This window comes from Myotis myotis, unplaced genomic scaffold, assembly GCF_014108235.1.
Source record: "Myotis myotis isolate mMyoMyo1 unplaced genomic scaffold, mMyoMyo1.p scaffold_m19_p_11, whole genome shotgun sequence".
In the NCBI taxonomy this organism is placed as follows: domain Eukaryota; kingdom Metazoa; phylum Chordata; class Mammalia; order Chiroptera; family Vespertilionidae; genus Myotis; species Myotis myotis.
In genome coordinates, this window is record NW_023416315.1 from 52,664,339 (window position 1) to 52,690,114 (window position 25,776).

Here is a 25,776-nt window from a genome sequence, read left to right on the forward strand (position 1 = left end):
CTGGCCACACATCCAGGATTATGTAATGCACATCTGTCATGATCCATATGACAAGGGGGCTTTCAAAGATAATGGTGACATGTAAAAATTCACGGTGGAACAGTTATCCCACGGAATTCTAGGTGAGAAGACGCCATAAGCCAGGCACAGGTAAACAGATCCAGGTGGATGCGCGCACCGTCCGCACACATTTCCTGTACCCGAGCGCCTAGGCATCCGTGCACTCTCAAACTGGGCACGCAGTTCCGCGAAGCCTGTAGGGAGGACGCCCGACGCCCGTGGGAGGGCAGCGGGGCCGGGCGGGGCGGCCGGGGCAGGTGCGGGCGCGGGCCGCGGGCCGCGGGCGAGGGGAGTTCCGCACCCGCCCCTGCGCCCGCCCCTCTCGCCCGCGGCTCCTCCTCGCTTCGCCATGGTGGAGCGGGGCGACGCGGCGCCGCTGCTGCGCTGGGCCGAGGGCCCCGCCGTCTCCCCGCCGCAGGCCCCGGAGCTGCAGGCTGGAGGCCGGGGCTGGGGCGGGGGCGGCCGGGGGGCCGCGGAGCCGCCGAGGAGGCGGGAGCCCGAGGAGCTGGGCGCCTCCGAGGTGCTGCTGCAGCCCGGGCGCCTGGAGCTGGGCGACGTGGAGGAGGACCAAGTGGTGGCCGTGTTCGTAGTCACCTTCGATCCCCGCTCGGGTGAGAGCCTCTCGGAGACCCGGGGCGGGAGGGGGTCGCCCCCCAACCGGGCCTGGCGGGCGGCGGGGGAGGGGCTCGCTGCGCGCGCACCCGCACCTACACACCTGCACCCCCACCCGCCGCGGGCTCCGGCGGAGGGAGCAGGACGTCCCCGGCAGGATGTCCCCTGGAGTTGGGGCGCGGGACGCGGGGCTTTGTTCCTGGCGCCCTCCGACCCCCTCTCCTTCCCGTCAGGCTGCTGCCCAGCAGTTCGCAGCCCGCGCGCCCATCCTTATGTCGTGTTTGTGCTGCTCCGATAGCGGGTCCTGTTTGTGGCTTTTGTTTTCTTTCCTTGTTTGGCTAAAAGGGTTTTTTTCCCCCGTTTAAGAGCTAGACCGCCCCCCAGGGTAACTCCTGAAACCAGTGTCCTATGCTTCCCGCCCTCGCTCCCCACCTGGCCCTGACGGTAACTTTGCAAGCAGCCAACTTTACTTTCTCTGACATTATTATTTTGCGGAATTAATGCCGGCGGCATCAAGGGATAGGATTGAGGGACTGAGCTGGAGAACGAGGAAAGGAAAAGGAAACCTACTCAGGGAGGCTCTTGCTGGGTTATTTGGCGATTGAAGGGTGATGGCACATAATTCCAGTCAGGAGGTGTACACAGTACTGTGGTGGTGGGAGACTTCCCGGGAGTCAGGGTGAGCGAAGATCCTCTCTCAGCTGGTCCTGGCCGCCAGGGGCCTCTCCCTGAGAGAGCTGCTTTGTGGTCATTATTGGAGGCAGGAGAGCTGAGTGATTCTATGGTTTAAGAAAACCCAGGTGTGTCTTTGTGTCCACAACTCCAGTGGAGTTACTGGATGGTGGAGTGCCCATTAGTGAAGGATATAGGTAACGCTTCTTCCTGGAATTCCCCTCCTGGTCCTCCAACAATGAGCAGGAATCCCATTACGAAGAATTTTATGGGTGCCATGCAGTGGGACCGTGAGGTAGGGGTGCAGACAGGCAGGAGAGAGGCCCTGGCAGAATGCTGTAACTTTGGTCAGGGATTATCAAGCAGCAAGACACAGGAAGTGGCAGTGGGTGGGGAGGAGACCAGGCCATTCTGACTGTTCCTTGGACCCATCCCAATGGCTTTCAAACTTGTTTTGACTGTGACCCACCCTATGAAATGAATTTTACATCACAATCAATACACTCACATGGATACGTATGTAACTCAGACAAAAGTTTCATGAAATAGCACCAATCCCTTCTATATGTAGTGCATACAGGTATTTTCTATTCCATTTGTAAAAAAAAAAAATGTTTTAAAATGCTGTTCACTTATGGTTAGGCCTCCCAGGTACCAGTAGTTTGAAAAACTGCTCTTTTTTGACCAAAGTAACCCTTACTAGTTAGACAAAAACAGATACTTTGTAACTAATATATTCATTATGCCGTACTCCATCACCTGCAAGTAAATATAGCAGGGCCTCAAGTAGCATTGTTTCATTCAACTAGTTTGGTTATAACATTGATGGGGTGGGGAGGGGGATCAATTCCTGGCTAGGGCCACCATCTGTGGAGTTTTCACATTCTCCCTATCTTTTCGTGGGTTTTCTCCAGGGACTCCAGCCCCACCCCCACTCTACCCCCATCCCCACTCCTACCCCCACCCCAGAGATGTGCACATGAAGTGAAGGGCATTGCTAAGTGGTCCCAGTCTGAGTGTGTGGATGTTAGTGTGCCCTGCCATGGAAGGGCATCCTGTCCATCGTGGATTCTCACCTGCGCCCTTAGCTGCCAGGAGAGGCTCCAGCCACCTGCTACCTTAACTGGACCCTTTGTTTGTATTAATTTTCCTTAAACGCATGTGTAGCTAACATTTATTTCAACGTTTAATATTTGAAGTACTTTGGGTCTTTAATTACAACTTTGGTGATGTTTTTGTTACGAGAAATATGGCATAGGAGCTTAATTCTTTTTTATAACTTTTTTACCTTTTGGTAAAATTGGTTTCGTTATATGTCATTTTGCTTTAAAGTCACAGTTTCCAAAACCCTAGAGACAATGTTAAGTGAGGCCTTACTGTTGATGGCAGCGTGAGAGTCATTCTGTGAAGTGTTAAAGGGTAATGGAAGAAATGGAACATTAACAGTGATTCAGCAGTGGTAGCTCTGATGGCAGAGTTTAGGGAGGGGAAGGAGAAAAGACAATCCTGTATTAACCACAGATGGAGTTGATGAAATTGAAAAGCAGAGCTGGGACCTGCCCTGCCTTGTCAGTCACAGCTGGTGAGCATGGTTTTGTGGGTTTGTGTAATACAGACACAGGTGTATATGTGTAATGGTTTTCAAATTAAGGTTAGTGTGGAAAGAAGGCATTGTAAATGATACCTGGACACTTACTTTATGTAGGCAGGCATTTTGCTACAGTGGTGTTTCATTTGATTCTAATCACCGCTGTTATTTGGTGATCATTTATACCCAGTTTATACATGAGAGTATAATTCTTCTGGATACAGAAGAAATTCCTTTATACATTTAGATACAAGGTTTGGAAAGCTGGGTTGGGCATCTGTAGGAAAAATCTGCGAAGAGGGTAGAGACATAAAAAGATGTTCTTTTCATGGGACTCATGGTTGAAAATGATAGTTGTTGGATCTATAAATGGAGTGAGGACTTAGGAGCTTGTGCGCACACGCACACCCGGGCGTTCGCACACTTCGTCTTTATCTGGAGCAGGGAGGCCCTAGGATGGCGGTGCTGGCCATCTGGGCTACAAAGCTGCTATTGAAACTGGGCCCCGATGCTAACGATGCAAGCTGGTGGGAGAGGTCAGCAGCCAGAATATTGCTTTTTCATGTGTTCAACCCATTATTTAGAGCCTTGATTTAAAGTCTTTATTTTGCTCTTTGGGTTTCTAGTAAAATGTTCTTTTCTCTGCTTAATTAAGGGAAAAGATATTGCCGCATTTGGAAATCATGCCCCTCTCTGTCTATGGAGATGACATAGCTGTCTCACCATGAGACTGAGGACTTGTGTGTGGGCCTGAGGCAGATAAAGCTTCGGATCTACAAAGCATGACACCTGTGAATCTGCCCCATTGGACTGTTTCTTTATAAGATTCACTTTGAATGGCTACATTTTCCCCTGAGTTATTTTGTGGGTGTGTGTGGGGGGAAATTTCTGTGCTGTGTCTGTGTGTGTATTGGGGCAGCGTTGAGGGGAGGACGGTTAAGGCAAAGAGAACCCACTGAGGTTTTAAAAATGTTTCTTTTCCCTTCGTTCTCCTGATTAGGGATGAATTACTACTACCTGTTCTTCCTTCAGTCTCTACCAGTGCCTAAATTACATCTAAACACCTATTTAATTTAGTGCACCTGAATGTTCCTATGTTTATGTCAATGAGTGTACAAAGATCACTCGCACTAATTGTAGTCTGCATGTGCTTTCTGAGTAGTCAATGACATATGAACATTTTTCTTTTAAACAGTGGAGATGGTGGAGGTGCACTGGGGTTAGGGCTAGGTGTGTTATCTGGGACATGGCTTGGATACTGCCCAGGTCATCTGACTTGTGCAAACAATAAATGGCTCCAGCCATGGGTGGGAAAGTGACAAAGAGGAATGGGAATGGAAAATTTGGAGCATAACTTTGAGATGCGAAGAGCAGTCCTGAGAATGGCAGGCTGAAAGAGGCCAAGAGAAGGCCAGTTATGAGAGCCAACAGGAAGGTCTCTTAGGATGATCAACTCTGTTGTGTCCTTTCTCTGAAGTTTCCATCTGATGCCAATGATATACAATTGTGGTTAATTTCACTAGTCCTGCAGTGTGGAGTCTTTCCCAGGTGACTCACCTGCTGTGGTTTTCAGGGAGAAGTCAGTTTGTGGCCATCTGCTGTGAATTCTGCTTCTTGAAAGTCTACGGAGGGTAAAGTAGGAGTGGGAATTCTAATGCCCGCTGGGTATTGAGTGCCCACCATGTGTCAGGAACTAATCCTTCCAACAATCTCCTAGAATGTAATGATGAGAAAAACTGACGAACAGAGCCTACGTCATCTCACCTCACGGGGTGGAGAGGGACAGAGCCCAGAGGCGATCCAGGCCAGCCTGTCTCCAGTGCCTGACCTCCTACCCCACACCGCACCGCCCAGGGTAAAACGATACGGGGTCGGAGAAATGGAAGGCTTTTTTCCATGTCAACTGAATGCACTGGAATTCAGGCCTGGATGGCATGTGGCTGACTCAAAACTACCAGGATGAGTTTCTCTCTGCCCCAAGTTTCATTATACTGCCTCTTTGTTCCTCTGTTTTGGAACCCTCCTCATTCTAGGTGATTTTAAGACTACATATTTAAAACTAGTTAAGAACAAAAATGAAATGATATGGGCTACTTACTTTTCTGGTGTTGGATTGTGAACAAAATAATCGTTTGAAGTCTCTTCCATGTGGCGTTGGGGCCATGGATTCTTGCCTTTATTCATGAGGCAGGATTCCTCTGTTTCCCCTTTGGAATTAGGGCACATACACTAGTATATGCTGATGGGAAGAAGCTGTGGAAAGAGTGAAAATCAAGGCATATGTTGGAGAGGGGAAACCTGGGTACAGGGAGCTGTAACCAGACCTTCCACTGAGGCTGCCACTGCTTATGACATGAAGACAGCAAAAGGAAGTTCTTGATTGGGAAACACCCAACAACAAAAGAGAAGGAAGAAGGAAAGTCACGTATTTCCTGTTAGAAAGAGATCATTTTGGTTCAAGATCATTGCCTTTTCTACTTTAAATATACTGTATGAGATGAGCTTTCTAACAGGCGGCAGCAACTAATGTCTATTCTCCCTAAAGAAATGGTGGTTGATGGAATCCAAATATGCCTGGGTGTGGTCATTAGGCAGCCCTGTATGTGGATGGGCCAGAGTGTATCTGACCTAGCGTAGGAGCTTTGACACATCAGCCCTGGGAGGCCCTCACGCAGAGCTGCCAGGCTGACCTTGGAGTGGCAGGTACGTCTGCAGCCAGGACCAGCAATGCCCCCTGGGTAATTGAGCTGCCAACCCAATAAGCTGTTAGTCCACGTTCCTTTAAACAGGGCTTATTTGCTTTTGCAGGAGCATGAGTTATGTTCCACCAATATTTGCTGAATGACTGGCTGAGTGTACACAATGCAGATTGTCATTTTACAAGGGGACAACCTCATGCGGTCATGTGGACCCCTCCTCAGAAGTCTCTTTGCAGCTAGAGGCTAGGCAGGACTTGTAGATACCTGCCGTAGGCCCAGAAAAGGGTGAATGTGGAGATGGAAGGAGAGAGAATTAAGGGGAAAAGGCACTGTCAACTGTGATGCATCTCTTTGATTGACTACCCCTGAGTGAGCCCTTCTGTTGAATCTGTCCAGGCCCCAGGTTCCTGGCTGAGCTCCTAAAGTGCGGTGAGCATGTTTGCAAAACCAAAGGGCTTGGCGTGTGAAGACTGAGCCTGGGAGAGCGAGTGTTCAGGTTTACTAGCATTAAATGGCTTGCCACAAGGATTCTTGTTTGAAAAATCACTCTCCTTTAAGCTCTACAAGTTTCTTATACGAACTGGTTTCCAATATCTGAGAATAGTGGAATATTTCTGTTAAAGGATGACCTTTAGTCATGATGCCTCTTCATCCCCCTGTTTATAACACATCACCTCAGTTGTTTTTTACTTTTGCAAAGGCCCTTATGCTTACCTTATGTTTTTACACATCTCTATTATTTCAATTATGTTCTCCAATTTGTATGTTAAAATATTTTATTTTTTTTTAATATATTTTATTGATTTTTTACAGAGAAGAAGGGAGAGGGATAGAGAGTTAGAAACATTGATGAGAGAGATCGATCAGCTGCCTCCTGCATGCCCCCTACTGGGGATGTGCCCGCAATCAAGGTACATGCCCTTGACCGGAATCAAACCCAGGACCCCTCAGTCCGCAGGCCGACGCTCTATCCACTGAGCCAAACCGGTTCGGCTGTATGTTGAAATATTTTAAACCCCAGAGAATCTGGAAGAATAGTACAGTGAAAACCTATATATCTTTCATGAGAGTCCTCACTTGTTGGCATTTTACCTTATTTGCTTTATCCTTATACAGTCAGTTCTGCTGTAATGTGAAATATGCATTCATAAGAATCACTGTACTGTGAAAATCATGCAGTAAAAGTCACAGGTTTACAAGAAAAATGGGGTCAGGGGTACAACACTCAAAAACTGCCAGTGACCCATTAAAAATATGATAGGGCCCCAACCAGTTTGGCTCAGTGGATAGAGCATCGGCCTGCGGACTCAAGGGTCCCAGGTTCGATTCCAGTCAAGGGCATGTACCTTGGTTGCGGGCACATCCCCAGTAGGGGGTGTGCAGAAGGCAGCTGATCGATGTTTCTCTCTCATCAATGTTTCTAACTCTCTATCCCTCTCCCTTCCTCTCTGTAAAAAATCAATAAAATATAAAAAAATATATATGATAGGAACCTAATAAAAATGGTAGGACAGTTTTACATATGGTCAATAGTTTCATTCACACATACTCAAAATATGGCACTTTACCTGAAGAGAGACCTGAGATTTGCATATGAAGGTGAGTGTTGGAGGGATTGAGCTTGTGAGTTATTGTGAAATAGTGGATGAAGAGCTATGTGAAATCTAATGGAAGTAGTAACGCTGGAGGTGATTGCCATGGCTCATCACACACACAGTGAGCTGAGGCAACAGGCAGGTGTTTGAGGTTTGTATGGGGAGGGGGGGTGCATTTTTCGTACTCCTATGTATCGCAGTTCAGCTGCGTGTAGTTTTCTGCATTCACGTTGTGAACCTTGTGGTTGAAATCACACATAACCAAACATAAAATCCCCTGTGATCCCATTGTTCCTTAATGTATCAATTGCTGTGGAACAAACCTGGCCAGCGTTATAGCAGAACTGACTATGTATAGATAAGCTTTTAAAATTATTTTGCTGAACTTTTGAAAGTAAGTTGCAGACATCATAACATTTCATTTCTAAATTCTTCAGTATAAATTTTCTATGAATAAAGCATAACCACAATGTCACTACTGCCCAGGCTTAATTAACCGAGGTTAATTTATTAATTTTTTAAAAAATATATTTTATTGATTTTTTACAGAGAGGAAGGGAGAGAGAGAGTTAGAAACATTGATGAGAGAGAAACATCGATCAGCTGCCTCCTGCACATCTCCTACTGGGGATGTGCCCGCAACCCAGGTACATGCCCTTGACCGGAATCGAACCTGGGACCTTTCAATCCACAGACCAACGCTCTATCCACTGAGCCAAACCAGTTTCGGCAATTTTTTTAAAAATTATTTTTTAGAGCAGTTTCAGGTTTATAAAAATCTGAGCAGAAAATACAGAGTTTCTATATACCGCTAGAGGCCCAGCCCACAAAATTGTGCACGGGTAGGGTCCCTAGGCCTAGCCTGTGATCAGGGCCATCTTCCGCCCGCTCGCCAGTCCCCAGTTCCGCCCCGCTGCCACCACCCACCCCAATTCCCTGTTGGCTATCTGGCAATCTATTGGAGCCTGCAGGCCCGGGGGTGGGGTGTGGTAGAGACCAAGAGATCAGCCAGTCCGCCCACTCGCCAGTCCCAGTCCCGCCCCACCACCCGGTTCCCTGTGGTTTCCTATTGGTCATCCAGTGATCACAGCCTGCAGGCTGGGGGGATGGACCGATAGATGGTCAATGCACCTCATAGCAACTGATCAATCGGTCGTTGTGGTCATTACGCCATATGGTCACTGACCTTTTATTATATAGGATTGTTTCCCCTAATATTGACATTTTGCACTAATGTGGTATATTTTTTACAATTGGTGAACTAATATTGATATATTATTAACTAAAGTCTGTAGTTTACAGAAGGGCTCACGCTTGGTGTTGTACTTACTATGGGTTTTGAAACATGTATAATGTTATGTATCCACCATAATAGTATCATGCAGGATAGCTTTACTGTCTAAAAATCCCCTGTGCTCCAACCATTCATGTTTTCTTTCCCCTGATGTTTTACTATCTCTATAGTATTTTTCTTTTCCAGAATGTCATAAAGTCAGAATCTATATAATTTATATATAAAACCCAAAAACGCAAATAGACCGAATGGCAGAACAACCAAACAACCAGTTGCTATGATGTGTGCTGACCACCAGGGGGCGTGCATGTAACAGGGCGGGTGTCGGTGTGGCAGGATGGTGGAGCAGGTGAGCTGGGGCCAGACCAAGGCAGGGTGCCAGTCGCTGTCATCAAGGCAAGCCTCTGGTGGTTACTGAAAATTCTTTGCTCCCATTGCCATGGTCCCGCCCGGCGCTCGCATCTGCTGCCGGCGCCAGCCCCACTTGGCCCACTACCGGCGCCAGAGTTGCTGCTTGCACCCGCTGCCAGTACCTGGTGCTGGTTCCAATCACTTGGTGCCGTTAGCAGGTGCAAGCAGTGGCTGCCGGCCCTGATCACCCCTGAGGGCTTCTCCACCTCCCCAGGCTCCTGAGGGGCGATCGGGGCAGCAGCCACCACTCACACCCGCTGACAGCACTGGCCCCACTCACACCTGCTGCTGGTGCCAGCCCCAATCACTCTGCGTCGTCAGCGGGTGCGAGTGGGCTGGCACCATCAGTGCATGGGAGCGGTGGCAGTGGGAGCGGGGCTGCCAGCAGGCGGGGGACTGGGGGCCATGGTGGGAGGGGCCAGGAAGGGGTGCAGAAGATGGGCCGAGACCTGCCCCTGTGACCACCACAGCCTTGCGGCCCACAGTTCCTTTCAAGATGCACGAATTTGTGCACTGGGCCTCTGGTCCATATAATAAAAGCCTAAGCAACCATTACGGCAGAACGATCAAAACGACTGGTTGCCATGATGTGCACTGACCACTAGGGGGAAGATGCTCAATGTGCTAGTGGTTAGTGTGCTGCGGGAGCGCTGCTCATCCAGAAGCCAGGCTCACGGCTGGCGAGCGCAGCGATGGTGGCAGGAGCCTCTCCCACCTCCGTGGCAGCGCTAAGGAGCAGCGAGCCAAGCAGTAAGGAATAGTGAGCAGGCAGGCAGTAAGGAGTGGACTGTGAGAGAGATGTCTGACTGCCGGTTTAGGCCCACTCCTGGGGAACGAGAGGGTGCAGGCCGGGTGGGATCCTCCACCTTCAGGGCATGAATTTCATGTACCAGGCCTCTAGTCATATAGTACTTGATTATTTTCAGACTGGCTTCTTTTACTTAACAATATACATTTAAAGTGCTTTCCTGTCTTTTCATGGCTTGATAGCTAGTTTATTTTTATTGCTGAATAGTATTTTATTGTACGGACAGTCCACAGTCCATTCACCTGTTGAAAGACATCTTGGTTGCTTACAGTTGGGGCAATTATAAATAAAGCTGCTGTAAACATTCATGTGCAGGCTTTTGGGTAGACATTAGTTTTCCACTCATTGGTTAAATGCAAAGGGGCACACTTGCTGGATCATATGTAAGAGTATGTTTAATTTTATAAGAAACTGCAAAACTGTCTTCCCAAGTGGCCGTACCATTCTGTACTCCCACCAGCAATGACTGAGAGTGCCTGTTGCACTCTCACCAGCATTTAGAATTCTCTGTGTTTCCGATTTCGGCCATTCTAATAGGTATGTAGTAGTATCTTAGTGTTTGAATTTGCATTTCCCTGATGACATATGATGTTGAGCATGTCCACATATGCTCATTTGCCATCCGTATATCATTTTTTGGTGAGATATCTGTTCATATCTTTTGCCCATTTAAAAAATCGGGTTGTTTTCTTAACGTTGGGTTTTAAGATTCCTTTGTGTTTTTTGTATATAAGCCTTCATCAGATATGTTTTTGCAAATATTTTCTCCCAGTCTTTGGTATGTTTTTTGTTTTCCTAACAGTGTCTTTCATAGATCAGAAGTTTTTAATTTTAATGAAGTACAACTTACCAATTTTTTTCTTCAGAGATCATGCTTATGGTGTTATATCTAAAAACTCATTGCTAAACACAAAGTCTCCTAGATTTTCTCCTATATTACTTTATAGAAGTTTTATAATTTTGTATCTTACATATAGATATACTATTCATATTGAGTTAATTTTTGTGAAGGGTGGAAAGTCTATGTCTAGATTCATTCTTTTGCATGCAGATGTCCAGTTTTCAGCACCGTTCATTGAAAAGACTCTTTTCTTCATTGTATTGCCTTTGCTCCTTTGGCAAAGATCAGTTAACTATTGTTGTGGGTCTACTTCTGGGTTCTTCTGTTCCATTGATCTGTTTGCCTAATCTTTCGCCAATACCACATTCCTTTTTCTTTTAATACATAGATTTTTATATCTAACAATTTAAAAATACACATTTTTCTCAACTATACATGGAACATTTTATAAAAATTGATATGAACAAGTCATAGAGAACACATCAAAAATTTAAAAAATATTGTTAGGAATTATCTTTGACTACCACACAATGAAATAAGTTAGTGTAAATAGATAAATTGTTAAAATTCCCCATGTATTTTGAAAATGTAAAACCACACTGCTCAATAATTAATGCAAATTTAAAATACCTAGAACTGAATGATATGAAAACATTACATAGCAATATTTGAGGAATAAAGCAAAAGCAGACTTTGAAGAACATTTATGTTTTAAATAGGTATATGAGATAAGAAGTTAGCTACAGGGGGGAATAAGCTACAGGGGAGAAATACATTAAAAAAAGAATAGATTTTCATGTACAGAGTAAAGACTGCTGGGATTTTTTTAAAATTACCATTTACATTCAATACTGTTTTGTACCAGCTGTAGGAGTACAGCTTAGTAGACAGTCATATACCCTACAAAGTGCTCCCCCTGTTATCCCAAGCACCCACCTGGTACCATACATATACAGTCCACACAATATCATTGTTCCTTACGCTGTACTTTACATCTCCATGACTATTTTGTGATTATTTGTACTTCTTAATCCCTTCACCCTTTTCACCCAGTCCCCCAGCCCTACTCCCCTGTGGCAACCATTACTCTGGTCTCTGTATCTATGAGCCTGCTTCAGTTTTGTTTGTTTGTTTTTTTCTCTTCTTTAGATCCCACATCTATATATATAAAAGCCTAAGTGACTGAATGAATGACCAGTTGACTGGTCACTATGATGCACACTGACCACCAGGGGGCAGACGCTCAATGCAGGAGCTGCCCCCTCATGGTCAGTGTGCTCCCACAGAGGGAGCACCGCTCTGCCAGACACCGGGCTCACAGCTGGTGAGTGCAGCTGCGGCCTGCAGGGATCAGGTCAAAACCAGCAGTCTGACACCCCCCCAAGGGGTCCCAGATTGCAAGAGGGCACAGGTCAGGCTGAGGGACCCCACCAGTGCATGAATCTGTGCACCAAGCCTCTAGTATAAGTAAAATCATATGGTATTTCTTTCTCTGTGTGACTTATTTCACTTAGCATAATACCCTCTAGTTCCATCCATGTTGTTGCAAATGATAAGATTTTATTACCAAGTAATATTCCATATTGTAAATGTAGCATCACTTTTTTATCCACTTGTCTATTGATGAGCACCTGGGTTGCTTCCATATCTTGTTATTGTAAATAACATGGCAATGCACATAGGGGTGCATATATTCTTTCAAATTATTGTTTTGGGTTTCTTTGTATAAATACCCAAAAGTGGAATCACTGGGTCATAGAGCAGCTCCATTTTTAATTTTTTGAGGAAACTCCATACTGTTTTCTATAGTGGCTGCACCAGTCTACATTCCCACCAGCAGTGCACGAGGGTCCCCTTTTCACCACATCCTCGCCAACATTTGTTATTTGTTGATTTATTGATGATAGCCATTCTGACAGGTGTGAGGTGGTATCTCATTGCAGTTTTTTTTTTCTGTTTTATTTTAATCCTCTCCCAAGGATATGTTTATTGAGGAAGGGGGAGAGTAAGAAAGAGGGAGGAAAAGAGGGAGGGAGGGAAAGAAGCATTCATGTGAGAGACATCGATCTGTTGCCTCCCAACTGGGGATCGAACTCACAACCCAGATATGTGCCATGACCTGGAATTGAACCCATAACCTTTTTGGTATATGGGACGATGCTCCAACCAGCAGAGCCACGGGCTGGGGCTCTTATTGTGGTTTTAATTTGCATCTCTGATAATTAGAGACATTGAGCATCGTTTCATATGTCTATTGGCCGTCTGTGTGTTCTCTTTGGAGAATGTCTATTCAGGTCTCCTGCCCATTTTTTAATTGGATTGTTTGGGGGGCGTTTTTGGTGTTGATTTGAGTTCTTTGTAAATTTTGGATATTAACCCCTTCTCAGGTGTATCATTGGCAAATATTTTCTCCCATTCAGTGGGTTGTCTTTTCTTGATGGTTTCCTTTGCCGTGCAAAAGCTTTAGTTTGGTGTAGTTCCCTCTCCATTTTTCCTTTTTTTCCCCTTGTATACCACACTTTCTTGATTACCATGGTTTTATAGTAAGTCTTAGAATTGGATAGTATCAGTCCTCTGACTGTTTTTCTTAAGCATAATGTTGGCTATTTTGGACCTTTTGCCTTTTCATATAAACTTTAGAATTAATTTGTCAATATCCACAAAAGAACTTGCTGAGGTTTTGATGGAAATTGCCTTGAGTCTATAGCATAAGCAAATGTGAAATTTCCTCTGCTAAAATTCTTCCTAATATGTCAGTTGTGTTACCCAAAGTTAGCATTATATCAGAACTTACTATATACAGATATACTCTCCCCCTCTCCCTCTCCTTTTCCGTCTCTCTTCCTCTCTGAAACCCTCTTTTCTCCCTCTGAGCTTTTTGAAAGTTAATGGTGATTTTTCACTTCTAAGTACTTGTGTATAAGCCCCCTAAGAAGAAGGACATTTACCTATATAACCACTATTATTGACCCTAGGGCAGTGGTCGGCAGACTGCGGCCCCTTGAGTGTGGTGGCTCTTCCACAAAATACCACGTGCGGGCGCGCACATACAGTGCGATTGAAACTTCGTGGCCACACTCAAGGGGCCAAAGAGCCGCATGTGGCTCGTGAGCCGCAGTTTGCCGACCACTGCCCTAGGGTAATTAACATTAATTCATCAAAAAACATGCCTGTCCTCAGTAAAGCTGAGGTTTTTTGTTTTTTGTTTTTTTCTATTTTTATTTTGCTTTTAATTCCTGTCCTGTACTAATCACTGTGCTGCTGGGATGTGAAGATAAATAAGCAAAGTGCCTGCCTTTAAGAAACGCAGTCTCCTGCCCTGGCCGGTATGGCTCAGTTGGTTGAATGTCATCCCATGCACCAAAAAGGTCATGGGTTCGATTCCCGGTCAGGGCACATACTCAGGTTGCTGGTTTGATCCTGTTTCTCTCTCCCTCTCCCTCTCTCTCTCAAATTAATAAAAACATTTTTTAAAAAAGTTCAGACTCCTGCCCTGGGTGGTTTGGCTCAGTGGATAGAGCATCGGCCTATGGACTGAAGGGTCCCGGGTTTGATTCCAGTCAAGGGCACATGCCCGGGTTTCAGGCTTGATCCCCAATGGGGGCGTGCAGGAGGCAGCCGATCAATGATTCTTTCTCATCATTGATGTTTCTAGCTTGCTCTCTCTCTCCCTCCCCCTCCCTCCCTCCCTCCCTCCTCCCCCCCTCTCCCCCCCCCTCCCCCCTCTCCCTCTCCTTTTCCGTCTCTCTTCCTCTCTGAAACCAATAAAAATATATTTTTTAAAAAAATAAAAAATAAAAGTTCAGACTCCTGGGGAGACAGACATCTAAGACAGGTGACAGGCTGGGACGAGGGCCGCGGTAGCTTTATCTACCTCCTTCACTCCAGGAGGGTGTCAGCAGGAATACTCTCCCTGCGGACAAGGAACTCTTCCGAGTGCCTCGGGAGCCTGCGCTCTGTTCCCCGATTCCTCAGCCTGACGTGCCTTTCTGCCCAGCCCCGACGGGCTTGCGTCTGTCTAGATGTGAACAGGATGTCATTAGTCTATCTGATTCTTTCCGTTTTTGTGCGAGGAGGCAAGGCCAAGCAAAGAGGAACAAGGAGGGAGGCGTTGAGAACCAGGCTGAGGATGGTTGCTTACTTCCACAGGTCAGCCGCATCAGATAAAACATGGGTTCAGCCATGAATACCAGACCCAAATTAAGAGTGGTTGGATCCAGATAGCAGGTGGCTGGCCCAGGGCGGGAATGCTGGCTCAGACCCAATGAGGTCATCCAGGGACCTAGACTCACAGTGGCTCTTGCTCCATCATCCCCTCCATGACAAGTAGGCGGACGCTGTCACCCTCATAGTTCAGAATAGCTTGTACCCACCTCTACATTCCCAGCAGCAGGATAGAGGAAGGGGCATCATTCTCCTGCCCATTAAGCCACATTTTGTAAACTACAACCCTCACATCAGTCTACATCTCATTGTTTGAGTAAATGAGATGGCTAGAATTTACGTAGACAGCCATACGTATATGCAAGTAGGGACTGAAAAACGTAGTTATCATTTGGAAGGCCATGTGCCAACCTAAACATAGAAGGGTCTGTTTCCTAGGAAAAAGGAAGAATGGATGCCAAGGGCCTACTTGCTGCCCCTTACCTACTAGCATGTCTGTAAAATGTCCCTCAGATGCCCCTTAAAAATAGGTTTATTGGCCAAATAATTGTGGAAACGTTAAACACTGTATTCATTTCATAGAGATTCACAGTGCAGAGTAACATATAAAGGCTCTGAGAAGTTCTGCAATAATGTGTCCTGTCCATCTTTATATAACTTCTTTGGCTCAAATCCCTTTTTAAAAACTTGTTTTATTTTTTGCAGAAGCCCTGTCAACCTCAGCTTTGGGAAACACTACTTGGGGAACTATTGACATTTCCTAGTTTGCAGTGATGCGAGCATTTTTACAGCACTTCCTCTCGTGATGTAGTCAACAGAAATGTGTGTTTCTTGTGTCAGTCAAAGGTTAATCCAAGAGAGAACCACTGGGAGATACATACAGGGATTTATTTCAGGAATGTGGTGTTGCACAGTGTGGGAGCTGGTTAGATACTGTGTATGGCTGTCGTCTTTGTGTGTGATCATGGAGCTCAGAGTGTACTAGTGAGCAGTTATGGAAGAAGGCGGTAACATTGGGGAGAAAGAGAACAGTGTGGAATTGATGAGGATGGATGGGAACCTGGGTCAGCCTGTCACTACGTGAGTTCCTGATGAAGCTAACGCCCAGCATTATGGAATTAAACACACTCCTGGCTCGGGAGTCAGAGAGCTGGTAGAGGACCCGAGAAGGTGGATCCAGGGGAGGGTGGCCTCAGCAGGCCTGGCTGCACCCCACACTGGGAGCTGCCTGGTGCTCCTGCACCACCTTCTGTTGTGAATACAAACACAGCTACTGCTTCACTTCCACCTTCCCATGTGGACCCGAAACACACAGGGAAAGGAGTTCTGAGCAATGGAGTTCGGCCTCCAGTTGTATCCACCAGACAGTCTACAGCAGTGATATTTGTAATAGCATTAAATTGAAAATGAGCTAAATGTATATCAACAGTTAAGTAAATAAACAGTGTTATAGGCATAGGATGGAAGTACTTGCTCCACGCACCGATGTGAATGAATCTTGCAAAAAAAAACACACACACAAAAAAACCAAAAAACTGAGCAAAAGAGAACACACACGATGATCACATTTATACAAATTTTAAAATCTAATGCATGGTGTTGGAAGTCAGGAGAGGGTCGGTGACTTGGAGGGGGCTTGAGAGGCTTCTGACATGCAGATCTGTTCAATCTGTTCTGCATCTTGGTCTTGGCGCTGGTTACAGGTGTATGCACGTTGGGAAAATCCATTGAGCTGTATAGTTATGAGAGCACTTGTATAGTATTTTTCTGTACCTACACAGCACAGAATGTAGGTAAGTTAAAGTTTTAACAAGTTACTGAGTTTGTTGCTTGTGGTGCTAGTTGTGCTGAGCCCTGCACTCAGCCTTGTTCTTTGAATGACTTTGCTTCTTTTAATTGTGTTTTCCCTTCCCCACAGGAAACATGGTGGAATGGTGTTTACCTCAAGATATTGACCTTGAAGGTGTTGAGTTCAAGTCTATGGCCAGTGGGTCCCATAAAATCCAGTCTGATTTCATGTAAGTACTTCTGAATGTAAGTCTTCTTCATTTTCTCTCCACCTTATACTTCGCCCGAGCATAAGGGGGTCTTCAGGAGGCGTGTATAAATGCCCTGAAAAAATATATATAGTTTTGCATTTATATTATTTTTCTAGAAAGAAGGTCCTTACATTTCATTAGGGTTTCAATGGGTTTCGTGACCCAAAGAAGTTAAGAGCTTCTACTGTAGTTTTTTTCTAAAAAAACTATTGGGCCTCACTTGAGGTTTGGCTTTAATGAAAACATGGAGTTTTGGTTTAGTTTCAGTTAACTCAAGATATTTATGTGCTAAAGCTTGAAATTCCAGCCTTAAGTCAGGCCAGGTTATCGTCCTGTGTAATTAAGGTTCTTGGGAGAAGGAGCAAAGGGAAAGGACAGAGCGTAATGAAGTAGCTTTAATCTTCCCCTTGGGCTGAACCCATGACTGATTTAGTGTGAGAAAGAGGAAGGAAATGTGGCCGCGCTGGTCACAGGCTCTGTTAGAGCCTCAGGAAGTGAGGACAGAGTCAACACTGTTTATGCTGATGACACGGATTGCTGGTTCCAGACAGGCCTGGAGACGAATCTTTGTACTGGGTCTTCCATCAAGTCCTTAGTTATGCAGGAGGAGAAGGGACATATTCATGGTCATGGGCAGTTGGGTAGCAGGCTTGCCAGAGATCAGTCCTGGCTCCAGCTTGATGCCCCTTGGCGAGCTCCATCATCTCTTTAGAGCTTGGGTGTCTCGTTTGGGTGGTTGAGTAGCCTAGGCTAATTGTTCCCCTGAGACCCTAAAAAGTGTTATTTTTAGGCTGAGCTTGCTTACAAAGAGCTCTGGACACAGTTTTTTCTTTTCCTGGGGACTGCATCTCAAAAAAAAAAAAAAAAAAAAAAGCAAAACAAAATCTCTCTCTCTCTGATTGTGAACCACACTGCTTATTTGGTCCATTTTAGCTATTTCCGGAAAGGCCCCTTCTTCGGCCTGGCCTGCTTCGCCAACATGCCGGTGGAGAGCGAGCTGGAGCGCGGAGCACGCATGAAGTCTGTGGGCATCCTGTCTCCGTCCTACACACTGCTTTACCGGTACATGCACTTCTTGGAGAACCAGGTCCGGTACGTGGCTTAGATATGCGTGCGGGGAGGCAGCAGGGATCTGTCCGCTGGTGTCTTGACGAGCCCTTGGTGATCAAGGTTGTGTGCCAAAGCAACAGATGCCTTTCCAAGAACATCCTCGACCATGTTTCATGCCTCAGGTGGTGGCCTTTTTCTGTCAGCTAAGGTACCACCTAATAATTCTTCATACCATAATGAAAGCTGGGGTAGGTTTTGCCTTATTTTAAAACTGTCATCCAGTTCATTTGATTAAATAATTTGCTGCCATGTGCATGACTTGTTTCTTGGAGTCATGATAATAACCTCCTTGCCCCAGGGAGGCAAACAGACTCTTAATTTTTTTAAGCCTAATCATTTATTTAGGGTAATTATTATTACTTGGGTAATAGGAAGGGAATTTTTGGCAGAAGCAGCAAAACTATTAGTCATTTAACATTCTTTTTCATTATTTAAGTATTCCAATTTCATTTCAGATTTTGAGGGAGAAATCTATCCCTAATCCTTAAACGCTGTTAAAATTTAGTACATTTGCCTCCTTTCTGACGTTTCTGTGTGTGTGTGTGTGTGTGTGTGTGTGTGTGTACTATAAAAATATATCCTTGGCATCATACGATATATATACATACATACACTTTTATCTCCTGTATTTTTTTAATTTATCATTATTTTGATTTTTTTATATAACAATCTCTCTTGATCATTATCTTTGAAACAACATAAAATTTATTGTTTGTGTGGGGGAAACATGTTTATTTAAAAACTTATATAGAAGTACAAATGAATTTTTAAAATCCTCCCACTCAGAGATGCCCATTTTTAAAAATCTTCCCACTCAGAGAGATATCCATTCTCAATATGCAGTGAATGCCATTGTAAAAGACAGTGGGGCCTTGACTTATGAGTGTCCTGACTAACGAGTTTTTTGAGATACCAGCTGTCTCTTGGCTGATTTTTTGCATTGAGTTGACAGAGTAATTTGAGTTAACGAGCTCCTTAAGGAGCTCGGTCTCGGAACGAATTAAACTCGTAAGTCAAGGCCCCACTGTAGAAATAATTTTATAAAGATGGTATTAGTATTTTATGAGGATTTAATTTAACAAATAGGCTGTTTTCATGAAATATATTTAATTTTAGTTGTATCTATTAGGAACAGAATAAATGAAACTGAAGGAATTGTCAGACTTTAAGAGAATATATATTTTTTCACAATAAGATATCTTATTTCTTGATCTCTTCCTCCAAAGTTAAGAAAAAAGATGAAAAACATGAAGATACAGTATCATTCTTATTTTTATTGAGGAATAACATGTACAGTAAAGTGCAGAAATCTTTGTAATGGTGTCATTGGTTTTTAAATTGCATTTCAACTGTTGACAGAAGCCATTATCTTCTACTTTTTCCCAGCTCTTCTCCCCTGCTTCCCATCTCAATTTTTATAGTTTGCAATATCTATTACATAAAGTTCTGTAATTATAATCCCCTCAGTTCTTAGCTCTCAGTTGTGAGATCCAATATACAGCGAATCAAACAAGATAGAAATACCACTCTTTTTTTTTTTTTTTTGCATGATTGTCCCAGAGAGGGAGAAGCCCTCCTGAATGGTAGGTGGCTGTGTTCTACTGGGTCATCCTGGGACCTAGGTCTTTCTGTCTTGTCTTCTGCCATCTTCTAGAGTATTGTCTTCATCCGCATGGTAGAAGCCTGCTGATCATTAGCATGTCGTGTGTCCCAGGAACACATTGCTTCTGCTCAAATTTCATTGGCCACATCTCAATTACTAGCCACACTTATAGCTAGAAAGTCTAGGGAATGTGGTCTTAAACTTGGTGGCCATGTGAGCAGCTAAAACTTGGAAGGTCCTATTACTAAGGGAAGAAGAGAATGGCAGTCTCTACCACTAGCAAATAATTAAGTTGTTACCCAGTTCCCACATACATCCAATTGTCCCAGTAATCACTGCCAGTTTCTCATGTATTTTTCTAGACCTTGTGTATGTGTCTATACAAATACAAATGTAGATTCTCACTTCCCCCTCTTCATATAAAAGTAACATGTTCTACATGTTTTGTGCCTTGCCTCTTTCATTAAACACTATATTTGGGAGGTCTTCTCATATTCCATATCTTCAACGATGTTTTTTGTTTCTTATGGTTGTAAAGGTTCCCTGTATAGAAGAACCAGGTTTTCTTTGTCAAATTTTGTATTGATAGGCACTTGGTTCTTTCCAGTCTTTTGCCATTTCAAATAACACTGCACTGAACACCCATGAACAAGTATCATTTCATAAGTCAGCAGAATATGTGTACATTCAATTCCCAGAAATAAAACTAGTGGTTCAAAGGGTATGTATTTGTAATGTTAAGAGAGATTGTTGCATTGCTTTCTGTAGAGAATGTACCATTTTGCATGCCCAGCAGTAATTCAAGGGGGTGCTGTTTCCTCACCACATTGCCCACGCAAAGATAAAAGCTTTGAATTTTTGGCATTCTGATAGGTACATGAGTAGTTTTCATTTGCATTTTTTTAAAAATATTTTTTTATTGATTTCAGAGAGGAAGGGAGAGGGAGATAGATATAAACTTCAATGATGAGAGAGAATCATTGATCGGCTTCGAGCCTGCAACCTGGGCATGTGCCCCAACTGGGAATTGGGAATCAGGAATCAAACTGTGACCTCCTAGTTCATAGATCGATGCTCAACCACTGAGCCACACCAACTGGGCTCCATTTTTTATAAGTGAGGTTGAGTTTGAATCATTTGTTTTTTCTGTGAACTGTTCCCATACATTTGTTTTGGGTTGTTGGCCTTTTAAAAATTAATTTATAGGAGTTCTCTGTACAATGGGAGATTTGTTCTTTGTGACATAAATTGAAAATAGTTTTCCACTTTGTCATTTATTGTCTAACATTTTTTTGTCATGCAGATTCTTTCCTTCGGTGAATTCATTAATCTTTTTTTTCTGGCTTTTAGATTTTGAGTTGTAGCTAGAAAGGTGGTTGAAGAGGGCTGAGGTAACACAAGAGAAGAGACTTGAAAGAGAGACTATGAGGGAAAGAAAGAAGCATCGTGAGGGAGGCCCAGGTCTAGGCAGGGGTGATACTAGACTGCAGTCATGACGTTTATATAAACTAACCAGACTTGATTTCTGAAAACACCTAATCTCTGTTTTATATTCGTTCTTATTTCTGATATCCCAAACTTATTAGTGGTTCATCTACAACTCCAAGATGCTGGAGAGCTACTTTATAATAAAACAATGAGAAAAGGAAGAGGGAGTGTAGTAAAGTGAAAGAGTTAAGACACATCACTACATTTGGGGACCTTGCTGAGATCTTGATTCATACAGCCAACTCAAACGACATTTTGGGGACAGCTGGTATAATTTGAATGTGGACTGGATATTAGTTTTTAGTAAGGTACCATTATTAACATAGGTGAGATAATGGCATGGTGATCATGCTATTTTTTAATTAGATTTTGTCCATTAGAGATACCCACCAAAGTATTTATGGGTAAAATATTATAAAATATTAAAAATATTTCAGGAAAAAGAGTGGAGGGGCACAGGATATAGATGTAACCATATTGATAAAACATTGATCATAGCTGAAGCTAAGTGACGGATAGAGGGTTTATTATTTTCTTCTTTCTACTTTCTGCATATAATTCAAACTTTCCATAGTAAAATGTTTAAAAAGACTAAATATAAAATTAGCATATACTTAACATAGAAATCTTTGAAAAATAGACACAAAATTCCAAGAAAAAAAGAACATGATACCACCAGCTGGACATATCTACTGTTAACATTTATATCCTTCTAGTCTTTTGCCCTTTTATAAATAAGCACATATATGTTAATTAAAAAAATAACCCAAGTCATTCACTATCTAAATTTTCTAACCTTTTAGTATATTAGGTTATACTAAAGTCCTCACCGTCATTTTGGTGGTTTCATTGCATTTCAGCATATAGATGATCACAATTTATGTAACTGTTTCACCATTTGGGGGCTTCTAGATTCTTTCTTATTTTTTCACCACTATAATATGAGCATCCCTGTAAGTAAATGATTGTTCACATCCGTATATGGAGCTCTTTAGGCCACATTCCTGGAAATGGAGCCCTCAGGTCAAGGGTGTATACAGTGTACAATTTAATAGACATTGCAAGTGACCCTGCAGAAGATGGTACCATTTGGACCTGCACCAGCAGTCCATGGAAATGCGTGTTTTCCTGCACTTGCAAAGCCAGAAGATATATATACACCTGAGTGATGGTGTAGTCGTTGCCCAGCGGCATCTCTCGTTCTTACGCCGGGTGCCTTGTTGCTGGGTGTGGTGGGGGAAGGCAGGGAGAGCCGCAGTGGAAGTCTGCATGGTCTCATACACGTCCGTATCCGTGAAGGGGCTGTGCATTTCAGACCGCCAGTGTCTCTGGTCCTGCCGGGATCCTTGATCTGGCCCAGAAGCCTGAGCTTCATATCAGTAGCATGTACTAGTATCGTGTCCATTACTCGTCAGCTTTTACCATGTCACGCCTCTTGGACATCTGCATAGATGCATGGTGGTAGTTTCTTAATCTGTGCATCCTCCTAGGTCAGATCACCAGGAGGTCTCCTGCATCTTTGACGCCCCCTTTACCTTCTAGCACTGAATTTTGTTGCAGCACCTTTCAGTTTATCTTGGTATTATGGTTTGATGATCAATCTTGTTTATTACAAAATCTATAGTGTTTAAATTTTGAGGCTTTCCTACCACAGCTGTTTACCAATTACGCAGGAACTGCCAATTTGTGTTGATGTCGATGTTCATATTCTACGTTTCATATTCCTGCCCACTCCGCTCCATCAGCTGGGAGTGTCTGAGGCGGTCAGAGGACAGGACCCTGAAGCCAGCTTTTTGTCTAAGCGACCCTGACTCAGCTTTTCTTTAGAGTCTTGGTTCAAGCATAGCATTTAATGCAGCCAAACAGAACAGTCAGTGGAGCAGCAAATCACCAATGAACCGAGAAAACAATAAAGCATTACATAAATTACCCCCTTTAACATGGAAAATACAGTTCTAAAAAACCAGTAAATGAATCTCACTCCTCTCTTTAGGGAAATTAGGTCCTAATGAAAACACCCTTGAACGTAATCTTGTCTTTGGGTTATTTTGTATTTATCAAACTTGCCTCAGTTTCACCCACAGCCCTGAAGAGTGTCTGAAATCTGCCATCTGCTCAGATAGACAAACACAACTGAGTGAGTCACTGCGGATTTCCCATCCACACGAACGTTTTTGTAAGAGTGAAAGCAGTGATTATAAACCCTGGGCAGAGCTTAAAACAGACCGTATAGGAGCCCCCGGGTTAGAGAGCTGTTACTCCGGAGACATGTATTTTAGTGATCATTCACTGAATGGAGCTGATGTTTTTTTCTTTTAAAATGTAAATTTGCCTGAAGGTCTCCTCCTGGGCTTGCCCAGAACCTTCCCCAGCCCCCTGGTTTCTGAGCCCTCCCTGTGTGCCTGGCTAGCTGCTGCAGGATCCCTGGGACTGATGTGTGCGTGACTGACGTGTCACAAATGGCGTGAGGCACCTTTTCTACTTCATTTCATTTACATCTCAAAGTAAGCCCTCTCGAGGCGGTGCCGGTCTGTACTGAAACGTACCATCTGCATTTTAAGGAAAGAGAAAGCGGATTTTGGAAAGTGTAGTGACTTGCCTGGCACCTCAAGGTGAAGTGGCAGCCGTGGCCTCAGGCTGGGGCCGCTGGTCACTCTGGAGTGGACCTGGTTGGACGATGAAAGTCTTGGGTCCAGTGGTCTGTGTCAGCGTTTGCCGTCAGCAACAGTGACAGTTTGGGGGGTTGCCTGTGTTAGTCTTCGATGTGCCAGCCGTAATTACAGGAGCCTCCCCTTGCGCGATAAAGCTAGATTTGGATTCTTTTTGTTGCAGTGGGAGGAAATTGTAGGGTGCTGAGAAAGCACAAATGGGCTAAAAAGGTGTAGGTGCCTATTTTATTCCCACTATGTCAGTGTCCTAGGGTTACCTTATCAAAGTACCAAAAACTGGGTGACTTAGAACAGAAATGTGTTTCTCACAGTCCGACGCCAAAGAATACAATCAGGGTGCTAGTAGGGCTGGCTCCTGCGAGGCTGGGAGGGGTGATGTGTCTTTGCCTCTCCGAGTGGGGTTTGCTGGCGGCCTTGCCTTCACGGCTTGTAGGTGATCACTCCTGCTCTCTGCCTTCATCTTCTCATGGCATCCTCACTGCGTGTGCGTGGCTGTGTCCAAATCTCCCCTTTTTATAAGGAACCCAGTCACATTGGGTTAAGACTCACCTTAATTATCTGTGCAGACCCTATTTATATATATAAAAGGCTAATATGCTAAGTGTCTGTCTGACTGGTAGCTATGATGTGCACTGACCACCAGGAGGCAGATGCTCAACGCAGGAGCTGCCAAGCTGCAGTGACTTGGCAGAGGCGGTTCTCGGGTGACACACCCCAAAACCAGAGAGGAGGGAGCCTGATTCCTCGCGGGGCCGTGCAATTCCACCTTCGGCCATGGGTTATGTTGTTGCTGGGGCACTGTTGGCCCGGAATTTGGTTTACTGCACTTGAGTTTGTGTTCCACCTGCTGTATGATAGCAACTTTGCAGAGTGCCCTCTCGCACTCTGGGACCCCTTGGGGGATGTCAGAGAGCCGGTTTCGGCCTTATCCCCGCAGGCCAGGCCAAGGGACCCCACCTGCCGGGGGGACCCTGCTCACTCCAAAGACACTGCGGAGGGACCGTGGGATGTTGGCTCCAGGGCATGTTCAGCCCCTCTCGCCCAATCCTGCCCCACCAGCCACCTTCTAATTAATTTCTTTTCAATGCGCATGAATCCGTGCACCAGGTCACTAGTTTCCAAATAAGGTCACATTCTGAGGTGCTGGGGGTTAGAACTCCAACATATTTTTTGGTGGGGGCACAGTTCAACTCTTAACACCCCCATTAAACATAGTGCCAAATGGTACTCCCTGCACTCCCGCATTCACCGTGAAGGCAGAATCCCCATTGTCCAAGTGGTCCAGGGCCTCCAGGCAGCTTTCTTGATTTGAGGTCAGTTGGCAGGGCTGCCCGCCACCAGGCTCTGCCATCCCAAGTGGGGAAGGCGGGAGGGGAGGAAGAGATTCTGAGCTTTTTATTCATTACTTGGTACGGAAATTCTGAGCCCTTAGTGACATCTGATAATTGTTTCCTCTTGTTTGAGACACAGCTTCCTCTTACTCTCTCACAACAACAAAGCCGCAAGCATGATTTCTCAACAAAGAGTAGCTCAGAGCAGGGATCGTGGTCTTCCCAGGCCCCCCTTCTCAGGCCCACAGCCAGGCTCTGGGAAGCCCCACACAGTGGTTAGCACACCTCGCCCAGGAACAATAGACATTTGTCACAGTCTGAGAATTCTGCCTGTTCCCCGTGAGCAGGGGAATGCGTCCCCCACCTGTCAGGGAGTATCAGATCCCATGTTGGAGTTTTTCCTAATGATCTCCTGTAATTCCCAAGGGGCGTCCCGGGCAACCTCAGAAAATGGGTCTTTTCAGTTTATCAGGGCCTTTGCCCCTAAGTATTACAGCCCTTGGGGCGGGGACGTGGGGGTGGGGGGTGAGGGATAGAGCTGTGGCAGCCACCAGGTCTCGATCTCAACCTGCATGTGCCTGTTTGCAGACACCAACTGGAGATGCCAGGACATTACTCCCATCTGGCTGCCTTCTACGAGGACAAGAAAGGGGTGCTCCATGCTGGTCCTGGGAGGGGCGGCAGCCTGCCCCCCGTCTACTGGCTGCCTTCCATCCACCGGTACATGTACCCAGAGATGAAGGTGAGGTCTGCTGTACTCTCGCACGTTTTGGGCTTGTGTCTGCATACAGT

The 25,776-nt window shown here is 44.9% G+C and overlaps 1 protein-coding gene across 5 annotated transcripts in view; it reads left to right on the plus strand.

Annotated features, from left to right (window-relative positions):
- The first annotated feature begins 315 nt into the window (after nucleotides 1-315).
- The window catches only part of DENND11 (DENN domain containing 11), a 51,405-nt gene continuing 25,944 nt past the window's right edge, over nucleotides 316-25,776 (plus strand). For 4 of the 5 annotated variants that reach the window (XR_004970938.1, XR_004970936.1, XR_004970937.1 and 1 more), the window contains exons 1-4: nucleotides 316-671; nucleotides 16,663-16,762; nucleotides 17,717-17,875; nucleotides 25,573-25,726. Coding sequence is in view for 2 of the 5 variants with exons in the window: in XM_036328516.1 (XP_036184409.1) it covers nucleotides 410-671; nucleotides 16,663-16,762; nucleotides 17,717-17,875; nucleotides 25,573-25,726 (675 nt within the window). In the remaining 3 variants the exon portion in view is untranslated. The remainder of the gene's footprint in view (nucleotides 672-16,662; nucleotides 16,763-17,716; nucleotides 17,876-25,572; nucleotides 25,727-25,776) is intronic. The other variant, XM_036328515.1, reaches the window with a different exon arrangement.